This window comes from Phodopus roborovskii, unplaced genomic scaffold (assembly GCF_943737965.1).
Source record: "Phodopus roborovskii unplaced genomic scaffold, PHOROB, whole genome shotgun sequence".
Lineage (NCBI taxonomy): Eukaryota > Metazoa > Chordata > Mammalia > Rodentia > Cricetidae > Phodopus > Phodopus roborovskii.
Genome location: NW_026125295.1, coordinates 16,652,233 through 16,663,676, shown reverse-complemented (window position 1 = coordinate 16,663,676; position 11,444 = coordinate 16,652,233). Strand labels below are relative to the sequence as shown.

Here is an 11,444-nt window from a genome sequence, read left to right as displayed (position 1 = left end):
GACAAATGGAGCTCAGAAATGAACATGCTGGAAGAGAGGCATCAGAACTGAAGTCTCAGATCTAGGTTCAGCCCAAGAAGTCCTTGACCCCTTCCAACCTTCAGCAGTTGGTGAAGAAAAGGGTGTAAGGCTGCTTAGGGCCTTACCAAACTTTCTGAAACCCACAGCTTTGCTCAAACCTCAGGCAACCCAAGGCCATTCTCAGAAAGAAACCCCCTCCCCTGTTTCCCTAACAAGAATGGTCTGGGCTGGACCCTGGACAGTAGCCTTGCAGCAGATGGGAAAGAACCCCACACCCATTTACCAGGAAAGAGTGGGATGTGCCTGAGGCCACATCACAAACAAACTGGACAGATGAGAGTGAGCCAGGCTGTGTGCGATCACAGACTATACATATGCATCCCAGGAGCTTCCAGCTGTTGATCCATGTGTAAGAGGGAACTCTGAGATACAACCACAGCCTTTTATCCCCAATGCCATCAGACAAGGTCCTCTATTGAAAACAAACTGCATATATACCTGTCTTTAATCTTGTATCAACTATCACCTTTCAGCCCCCAAAGAAAAGCATTTGGCCATGCCTCCCACCATCCTTCCCTATACCAAAGCCCTCATCTTGGGTTTCATGGGTCCATGGTGGGCTGAGTCTCCTTAGAAGATGGGATGGTGAGGTTTGCAATAGTGCCAGGATCCATGAGTTCCAAATCCTGAATGGCTTCTAGTAGCTGCTCCCGGGCAGCACCAATGAAGGCATTCTCCAGGAAGGTGGGCAGGCCTCCCACACCATCACGCAGGATGTAAAGAGGCACCCGCACCAGGCCCAGCACCTATGAAAAGCAGACAGGTGACAAGTGGGACTTCAAGTATCTCAACACATTACCTTACCTACCTTGGTAGGTAGAGATCTAACCTAACAACCAGGCAGAACCAGGCCCAATAATCACACCACAGGAAAGCTAACAAATAACTCCTGCTTGGGTATCTAGTTCCATCCATGCTAATCCTTCTCCATCTCTCCCCTCACCTTCATTGGCTACTGCCTCCAGGGGCAGGCATGTCTGTAGCAGTATTTCCGATCACAGAATTTACACAACTATACAGGTATCACTTCGTGATCAAGAAAAATGCAAATACCCAAGTTCTCCTCTGATCTCCTCACGCAACCAGTGATAGATTCTGATAGACTGTTAAGTCTACACACTGCCCAAGTATGCACAGTAATCCGTTTCAGTAAGACCCTCATCTACAGTTGGAGCATTAGAACCATTGTCACATTTTCTGCTTAGGGAAAATATGGGCCCAAAGTGAAGGGTTTAGTGTCATGAGTATTAGCCTAGGCAGTAGGAGAGAGCATGTGTGTGTGTGTGTGTGTGTTTGTTTTGTTTGTTTTTTTTTTTTTTTTTTTTTTGCAAAAGCTACTAAAGGAGACCAAGTCGGTGGTGTTAACCAGCTTGGAAATAATTAATCAAGATCCCAACTAGTTCACGCCACTTGAAAGAGTACAATGTCAAAATCTCCTCCACCCAGTAGCTTTCTTAGGTGAGACAAATGGGAGAGGGCAGACAGGATATGGAGTGGGTAGCAGGATGGCCCCACCTCCAGCCCGTGGTCCTTAGCTTGAGGTGCCCTGGCTTCCACAGCCAGCAGCTGCTCTAGCGTCAGACGCTTGACATAGAAATGGGCCACCACTCGTAGTTTGACCGCGAGGTGTGAGCTCCGGTAGTTGGAGCGCTCCACGTGGAAGACTGACACGGCATCGCCCAGCTCCTCGCGCAGTTCACGATTCAGCCCGTCCTCCAGGCAGCTGTCCTGCGTGTCCACGAAGCCGCCAGGGAAGCCTAGGCGCCCGTCGAAGCGCATCTGCATCTAGGGGAGGAGGGGGATGATGGTTGGCCGGCAAGCGCGGGCTCCTGGGCGGGGAGCGGCCCGGCATGTCGCGTCCTCACCAGCACAGCGAAGCGCATCGGGATGCGGCCGAACAGCTTGCGGGGGTCGGGAGCGTAGAGCAGCGCGTGGCAGGCGTGGCGCCATTCCGGCCCCAGCGCCAGGGCCTCGCTGAGATCCACTTTGCGATCCTCTTCCATCTCCAGGCTCATACTTCCGGGTTCCTGCAGAGGCCAGCACCTCGGGGGCGGAGCTTCGCGAGACTCGGAAACAGCCAATCACGATGGACCTCTCAAGCTGATCCGAGAAGATACTGAAAACTACATCGGGATTGGCTCTTAGGCAAGGGCTGAAGCTGAGCTTGTAGTACTGAAGCTTGGTAGACCCAAGCTGAAGTGGAACCTGGAAGGCTAGGAGGAGCAGACTTTGGAGCAGAATTTACTTGCTCAGGAGTCCTGGCAGTGTTCAGGAAACTGCACTTGGGGTGTTCCGGATCATAATCACAGCAAGGAGACTAGGGATAGGAAGGAGGAAGTCTGGCTGCGGAGACTATGCCTACTCTAGGGCAATGGAGGAAAGAAATGGGTGTAATAAGTATTGAATGGTGGAAATGTGGGGACTGGCTGAATATAAGGGGAGCAGGGATCAGCGCCAGGACAGCTTATGGCCTGGGTGATAACACTTTGGGAAGGGACCAGGCCAATGATAGGTGTGGTTACTCGGGGCAGCAGTGGGGAGCCTGGTATATGGAAAGTGACATATGGGAATGTCACCGGTCACAGTAAGGTTGGAGGGCAGTGGCAGGCTGTGGATATGACTAAATCACAGAGAGGAGAATGAGGAGGAGTCAGAGACAGGGCACCCCCCCCCAAGTTTGGTAATAAGTTAAAATACCCTTAGATCTTTAAATTCTGAAGAAGATTGGGAAAGTAAGGGGCATGTAGAACCTAACGTGAGGACCTGGGATTCAGGACCCTTCACTTCAGCTACGTGGCTCCACCTGAAGATTATTAGTCCACGGACCAAGAATGGTATGTATTTAAGGAAGGGAAGAGGCAGCTCTTGACGAGGCTCTGAGTTTTAAGTCAGCCTGGAACGCACCCAGACACAGGCTTGCGCTTTATTAGCAGTCACTGAACTCCCTCAGGTTCCCAGTTACAAATCTGTTCAATGCAGACAATACCAACCTAGGAGGCAGAGATGGAAAGTCCTCCCCAGAGCCCAGAGTCAGACACAATAAATGCAACCATTCTTGGAGTTGGGTGTGGAGGCATCCTAAGAAGAGGGGCAGCAATGAGGATGCCTGGGGACATCTTTCTCCAGTCCCCTGAGTAGCAAGGCAGAGATGCCATTTTCTGAGACAGTCATAGTATAGTGAGGTGATTAAGTGTGATATGATTGCCATTATCTGGCTAAAGTTCAAGGGACTGGCAAGTAGTCCTGGTTAAATAAACGTTAGGGTCACATTGCAAAAAGTTTATAAACCTTTGATACCTTCCAAGTCCAGGGTCACACCCCAGACCAACTGCAAAAATGTTTTCATGGTGCAGTAAGAGACGTGATGGGTTTTGTTGTTGTTCTGTGGATGTGCGTGGCATATGCATACGTAAATATTTGTGTGTATGCACAGACATTCAGGTACATGTTCACATGTGCATGGAGGTCAGAGGCCAATGTTGTATGTCTTCCTCTACTGCACTCTGCCTTATTTTTTTGAGAAAGTGGCTAATGTTGAACCCTGAGCTCACTAGCTATCTAGAAAGGCTGATCAGTGAACCCTGAGATCCATCTCTCCACTCCTCTCACACCAGTGCTAGTGTTACAGAATGCCCACCACTCTTAGCTGTTGTGTGGGTTCTGGCGATCCAGGCTCAGATAATCATGGTTGTATGACAGGCTTTTTATTGACTGGGTCATCTTCCCAACCTGGCTTTTAAAATCAGCCGTCTACCTATAGAAGCATTTGTGCGAATGCCTACACTCAAGGGTTAATAAGCCCCTTACTTTGTGGTTGTTCTGTGAGTTGAGAGGACCACAGAGCCAATGACTCCTGAGGATAACAACTCACTTAGGGCCCAAATGTGGTTTATCACATCATATCTCAACAAAAGGAAACAATGCTCCTTAGAAAAAATTTACTGGGAGGAGGCAGGGAAGATTCCCAACCAGTGTACAGTGAACATCAACCGTATTGTAATGTCAAGAAGAAGCTCACCCCTCCCAAAGGAAAAAAAAAGTCAAAGAGCAAAAATGTAAAAAATGTAACCCCACCCTGTTATATAAGAGAAAGTCACAGGCCACTACTGAAAGGGTTTCAAAGCAGAAACAATTTGAGCAACAAATTCAAGCAGTTTTACTTTTGATTTGTTTATTTATAATGCAAAGTAGAAAATAAACATCCATATACCTGCACTGATATGGAATACAGATGCATGTGGAATTAACTGCTGCATGAAGGCAAAGAATCCTCCCCATGGAAGAATTAGAGATCATTGGTGAAGCTATTTTGTTCTCCGGTAGAGCATCACTCAAACGGTATAAAAAGCCATGGAGCCATGGAGCAACTTCGTAGCTTTGGGGAGAACTTCACCAGCATCATCATTGGTGTGTCACACTAACAGAGGGTAACTGATGTGATGAAAATGGCTCTTTGCCTGAGGCCTTCCTCACCAAAAGAGAGAGTTCTAGTCATAATGAGTTGACCTGCAAACTTCAAAACTGTCAAGGCTTTATCTTGGTTCTTTGGAGTTGCTGGATCAAAATGGCTTAGACTGGATGGCTTACAGACAAGTAAAATTTATTTATCACAATTCTGGAGACATGGAAGTCTAAGTCTAAGATGAAGCAGCTGGCAGATTTGGTTTTTAGTGAGGTCCCATTTCTTGCTTCATAGGCCAACTTGTCTGTTGTTGAAACCTCCAAAGGGTCCGGGGAACTCTTTGGGTCTCCCGGAAGGGCACTAATGCTATTCATGAAGGCTCCACTATTGTGATCTAGTCTCCTCCCCAAAGTCCCCATCCCATAATACCAACACAGGGTTAGAATTTCAGCATGGGAACTTAAGGGGAGATGTAGAGAGCATACATATTCAAGCTATAGCAGTCCTAATAAAGTTATGAATTTCCACTGCCTATGGAGTAGAGAATGGTCTCAGAGGATGGGGCTCAAATGAAATCTGAAACCCTGGAGCAAGGATGAAGACATTAGATAACAGAAAAGGGAATCTGAATAAAACTTTGGTGATTTACAGTGCTTCAAAACCTGTTCATTATTTTAAGACCTATACTATAGTAATTTAATATTAATATCTAATAGGGAGATTGAATGACATATGGGAATGGCCTGTACTAAGTCTCCCAATTTTTCTGTGAATATAAATTGCCTAAAATTAAGTTTACTGTTGAAAAACTGGTGGGGCATATGCAGAAAACACTGGTCAAGGAACATTTGCAGGCAATCACCTAGTTTCTGCCACAATTGAATTCAGGGAAGAATCAGACACGGAGGCAGATCTCACCATGAACGAGATTAAGTAGACATATCAAGGGAAAAATGAAGAGAGTCCCTACATTTAAAAACAAGGCCTGAGGATGGAAGGGAGCAGAGATGAGAGATGCTAGACAACTCATAGTCTTGGGCTAACAAGCAAACATACTCTTTATCCCAAACTTATGTTAAAATCCTTTACCCCAAGATGGTAAACCATGTAGGTGCTGTTGCAAGGGACAAGTCCAAGAGGGTAGCATCTTGGGTGAAGCGGGTAAGAAGACATGGAATCAATGGCTGGCTCAGACTCAGAGAGCCTGGTGAAAGGCAAAAGCCAGCTCCTGTATTGAGAGTATGGGGGAGCCTCTTATACTCCCTTCTGGGACCCAGGGGCGGTGCCAATCTGGAATGCTGTGTTGTCTCTCTCTCTCATTGGCCTAGGTCATCATGCTATCAACAGTCCCTAGCCCTCACAGTCCACTTCTGATTGACTCAAAGGGAAATTACTAATGTGCATGCTCAACTAAACCCTAGCCAGCTGTTAGGCTCCTCCTACAAGGTGCCCTGACTGCTTTCTTACACCCCAACCAACCAAGGAGCAGCAAGTACCCTGCCTAGAGAATCTTCTATCCCAATGCTTTCCTAGTGTCACAGGATCCTGCCTCTCTCTGTGAAGTTTCAATGCAAGCAGTGCTTTCTTTTTCCAGTGTTAATTTAAAAATGCTGGGTTCTAATTCTAGTTTACCTTGCCAACTGTTACATGGTAACCCTGCTGTTAGACATTCTGAGAACCCATTCCAGGACCTGGTCTTTTTTATAACTAAAATCTATATGTCATGCATCTGATCTTTACTTATAGAAACAGAAATGCCAAAAATAACTTTCCAGTTTTAACAATCGAGCTGTGATCTTTTGAAGCCTCAGCCCCAATGACCTATGTCTCACACAGCTATCTGGAGCCTAACCCCTAACAACTTGGAGAGCCTTGCACAAATGACTGGGATCAAGAAAAACCAACTAATGCAACACGTTACTTGACAAGACAAGGAGAGGTCCCTCTGGCCACAAGGACTTGGGATCTTAGCAGGAAGCCGATGAAGATAAGGCTGAGTAATTCCTCCCTCAACAACTAAACAATTACAATTTATTTCCCTCATTCTGGACACTGGGAAGTCTCTAGTATTAGGCTTCTGTGTACTGTAAAAGACTTTCTAGGCCCTTTTATCAAGGTACCTTCTGGTCCTGAGTGGCTGGGTTTAGCAAAACAACTGGACTTGGGTGACATTTGGGTTCAAAACTGAACAAAAAAATAAATAAATAAAATAAAATAATGAGAACTATGTGAATACTACTGTGAGAAATGTCACATGGAAGGTTGGTGACGTGTGTGGTAAAGAATTCACCAAGACACCAATAGACAAAGTAAGAATTTATTGAAATACACCGTAAAAAAGCAGCAGGTAAATGTCCAGAGGGAACCCTGCTGCTGAGAAGGAGCTAGAGGTTTGTGGTTTTGTTTTTTATGAGTTGAGAGGGGGGTAGGGTTACTCTGCCTTGCCTTTATTGCCTCTGTAATAGCTACAGTTATGTTTTAAGTTATTTTGCTTAGATTTGTAAAACAAAAACGCCTCTAATCTTTAAGCCTCACTTGCCCAAGGACCAATAACCTCCTGGAATGCTAGGGGATATTCATGTAAGATTGACAAGCCATAAAACTTTACTTCTGTAAACAAGCCTGGTTGTTCCAACTGCACAGGATATGTGCTTGGTCACATGGAGGCAGGAGGCGAGTAAGGCAGGAAGTGCATCAAGATGTTAGCTTGCCCCCGATTGGACGAAGGTGGGAAGTAGGTAGCCTTGTGGATTTTGGCTTTGTAAATAAGTCCCTGACTAGTGTAACTCACCACTGTTCTCTGGTATCTCAGGTGTGATTCTGGTCAGTATTTAATGGAACTTTCTTCCAATTTGGCTCAGAAGTTGTGGCAGTGGCCTTTTTCTCACCCATGGAATTGGTAGCCTCCAACCTGAACCATATCTCAGTGGGAAGACAGAGCTCCCATTGATCTTTTTGAGTAACAAGGTTAACATACTAGTTGGTTTTCTTGAGACCTACCACTTGTCAAGGTTCCCTGAGTTAGTGGGGCTAAAGCTCTACATACCTATGTGAGACATCATGGGTCACTGAGGGTCAGGCTCCAAAAGGCCAAGGTCTAGTTGTTAAAATGTGAGAATGTTGCTTTTATTCATTCATTGCAGAAACATTTCATTCTGTATCTATAAATGGGGATCAGGTGCTTAATGTATAAGAATAACATGATTATTTGAGGTAGATTAGTAATGTGGTTACATTTTTAAGAATTCCTTGCCTTTTACAGCTACATACTGAAATATGTATGAACCAACACTAAAAATAATCCCCCAAGAGACAAAGGCTGAGGGTATGAATACAATTTTAGAGCTGGGTTTCTGGGGACCATTAAGGGTTTATTATGTTCTTTATTATTTTTTTTATAACAATAGTTTGATGCTTCCTATAGTAAAAAGTTAAAAGGAAAAAAAAAGTCTTTGGCTTCTCCTGAAGTTGAAGGTAAAGGTTATAATTTACATTTGAATGATGTGTATGCATTTCACAAAACCCTTTACCAGACAGGCTCCCTCCTGGTCAAGGAACAGGAAGGGGAAAGGAGGTTCCAGGGTCAATTCATAAAGCATCAAGACCTATTCTAGAAGATGAAGGTGGCCTAAGATGGCTGCCACCTGCCACCTCCCTTCACACATCAAGCCAACTCACATAGTCTGCACTGGATTTTCCCATGTGATTTAATGAAAAGCCAGTGTTGCAAACTATAGAGTTAAAACAAAACAAAATATGAGGGGACCAAGGCCAAGGGGTACTGCCAGAGAGAGCTAGCAGGGGCCTCTCTCTCTCTCTCTCTCTCTCTCTCTCTCTCTCTCTCTCTCTCTCTGTGTGTGTGTGTGTGTGTGTGTGTGTGTGTGCGTCTACACATAAGAGTAGGTGTGTGGATATGCATGAGCATTTGTGTGTGTGTGTTCTTGTGAAGAAACCAGAGGACATTCTTGGATGTTATTCCTTAGTCGGTGCCCATTTTTCTTGAGACAGAATCTCTCATTGGTCAGAAAACTGCCAACTAGACTAAATTGGTTAACCAGCCAGGTAGCCCCTCAGGACTCACTGTTTCCATCTCCCCAGAGCTGGGATGACAGGTATGTGCCACCTGACCTTTGGGAATGGAACTCAGGCCCTTGTGCTTGCAAGGCAACTGAACTAGCTCTCGCCCCTGGAGGGACATTGTGGTTCATTCCAGTTTGGCCATGGTGGCAGAGATGGGACTTCCACTTGCCCTAGCTGACCTGGCCACACTGCTGCTGATTGCCAGATCTGCCAAAAGCAGAGGCCAACACTAAGCCCCAGATCTGGTACCATTCCCCAGGATGATCAGCCACTGTCCTGGTAGCAGGTTGACTACACTTCCTTCACAGAAAGGACAATGCTTTGTCCTTACTGGAAGAGGTACTGATTCTGGTTATGGATTTGCCTTTCCCGCATGTAATGATTCTACCCAAACTGTGGTCCGTGGACTTACAGAATGCCTTATCTGTAAGACATCGCACTCCACACAGCACACTTCTGACAACGACTTCACCTCTCAGCCAGAGAAGTGCAAGCATGGGCCCACTGTCAGGGAATCCATTGGACTTACCACATTCCTCATTTCCGGTATCAATGGTTGGGTCCCAGGGGCACACAAATAATGGGGAACAGAACACTGAAGTCTAGGAACCGGAAGCAAACTTTATCCCAATCAACATGGGGCACAAAAATCTTCCAGCTCACTGGGGCCACAGGTCAGAATTCAGGCTTCTGAGACTGTGGTAATGAAGCCTCTTATAGTAAACATCAAGCACCAGGTCTGGTCAAAACAGCTTTTTACTTAAGGTCACACTACAATGTAAGATTTACTACTTTTTATTATAGGTTGCTAACTTAGAAGATTTGTGGAAGCTGGTAGCTATCTCGACACAGCTGCTTTTTATGTCCCTGAAAGAATGCAAGGCAGGGGGCCACATAGGAGGACAATTCAAAGTTAAGGAATCACAACGCAGGGAGTCATAGAGAAGCAATTGTTAGAAGCTAACCTTTGTCCACTGTAACTGCTTGGCTGTAAGGCAGGAAGCAATTTAGAGGTTAATCTTTGGACATCATAACTGCCTGGCTATAGGGCAGGAGACAATTGTTACCTCTTTACACAGTAACTGCCAGCCTATCTGCTATAAGGCAGAAAGCTATTGTTAAAAGTTGTCTGTCAACTTCAATTTCTCCAGAATATGTTTAGGTTTACAATTTATATTCTGAACTCTTCACTATTTTTTTTTTATCTTCACTAGGATTTCTATTGACATGATGAAACACCATGACCCAAAACAACTTGGGGAAGGAAAGATTTATTTGGCTTACATAGCCTGAATCACAGTCCATGAGGGAAACCAAGCCAGGGACTCAAATTGGATGGGAACCAGAAGGCAGGTGCTGATGCAGAGGCCACGAGGGACTCTGCTTACTGGCTTGCTCCTAATGGCTTGTAAACCTGCTTCCTTATAGAATTCATAACCACCAGGGCAGGGGTGGCACCATCCACAATGTGCTGGGTGTACCCACATGAATCAGGGATTTGAAAATGCTCTACAGGATTGCCTACGGCCCAGTCTTACTAGGAAGTTGTTTCAGGATCCCTTCTCTCAGATGGCTCTCTCTACCTTGCGACAAGTTGACAAACTAGCCAGTACAAGTGTATTATGGAGGATACAAACAGCCTGAGTTTCCCATGAAAGCTAAGAGCATGCTGATATTCCCTCTGCATCCCTTCATGCCAGAACGGAGGCTCATGATGAATCAGCTGATCGGATGCCCCCACCTTGGACATTTTGTGGGTGGAAGTGGTACACGTGCACAGTCAGAATTAACTGTGAGGTTGCACAGGAATGTGTTTCTAGTGACTGGGAATGTGCTCCTTGTCTCTCAAACAAGATCATTCAGGGGCCCTTCTCTCCTGTTCAATAGACTCTTGCCTCCGTCCACACCCTGGAACTACCGCTGGGTGCCTGGCTGTTGTAAATCTATCAGGTGAGGCCATTAGAAGCCTGAGAGGGAGGAAAATGTGAGGGTCGGGACAGCATTCCTGCCTAGAACCTCCTATTTGCATTTATATTTGCTGCCTATACTAGGCAAGGTCCACGTAGAGTTTGCCACACTGAGGGGAACTCAAGATCTTTGACAGAGTCCATGGAGAAGGGCTGAGGTTAGGTTGAATTATCAGGGTGAATGCTTTACTTGTGGGTGAGTCTGGAACGTAGATCTCCTCCAGCCCAGGAGCTGGTGGTGGTGGAGGGCCTCCTTGTGTCTTTCAGGTCCCCTGTGCCCCTTCACCACTTCCTGTTTCTGAGTCACATTGGTCGTCTTAACCCGCCAATGGTGTCTCTGACAGACTGTCCGCTACTTCGAGGGATATAAACTGCCATATGGGTTAAGCCAGGCAGAAGGGACCCGGAGGGCCTTGGGAGAGGGCTGTTTCTCTTTGGCAAACATTCTGTGGCCTGAAGGCCCCCTTCCCCCGCACCGCCAGTACCCGTCTAACTCAGTTGTGTTAAAGAGACTACCCCACCCTTTTCTCCTCCTCCTCGTCAGGCCCAGCATCTCCCACATGGCTCAAACTCTGATGTCCTTAGCAAACGTCATCAAGGGTGATGCTCCTATCCACATTTGCTTTTCTGTTTACTGGAACATCTGGGGTAGAGGATTTAAATAATGTCCAACCTTCCTACTTCCCTTCCCACTAGCCCGTCAGTTTCTCATAGCCTCCCTGGGGGGTGGGGGGCAAGTTCACTGGCAGGAGACCACCCGCCTTCCCCACACGGTCCTGCCAGGAAACAGCAGCTTTGCCGCACACCTGCCAACTGACAAGGACTTGGGCTCAGGACAAAATGAGGTCTGAACGAGATTTCTGCAAACAGGGAAATCCGAGATTCAGAAGTAAAAACTTGCTGATTTCTGCTGA

General features: G+C 46.2%; 1 protein-coding gene across 1 annotated transcript; it reads right to left on the bottom strand.

The window, feature by feature from the left end:
* Positions 1–552: 552 nt before the first annotated feature.
* On the bottom strand, positions 553–2,099 carry LOC127237494 (U8 snoRNA-decapping enzyme). Its single transcript, XM_051205829.1, has 3 exons — positions 1,947–2,099; positions 1,597–1,866; positions 553–827 (listed from the first exon to the last, which is right to left on the bottom strand). Exons 1-3 carry the CDS (start codon positions 2,094–2,096, stop codon positions 624–626), a joined length of 624 nt encoding a protein of 207 aa, XP_051061786.1. The 5' UTR covers positions 2,097–2,099; the 3' UTR covers positions 553–623.
* Between the last annotated feature and the right edge of the window lie 9,345 nt (positions 2,100–11,444).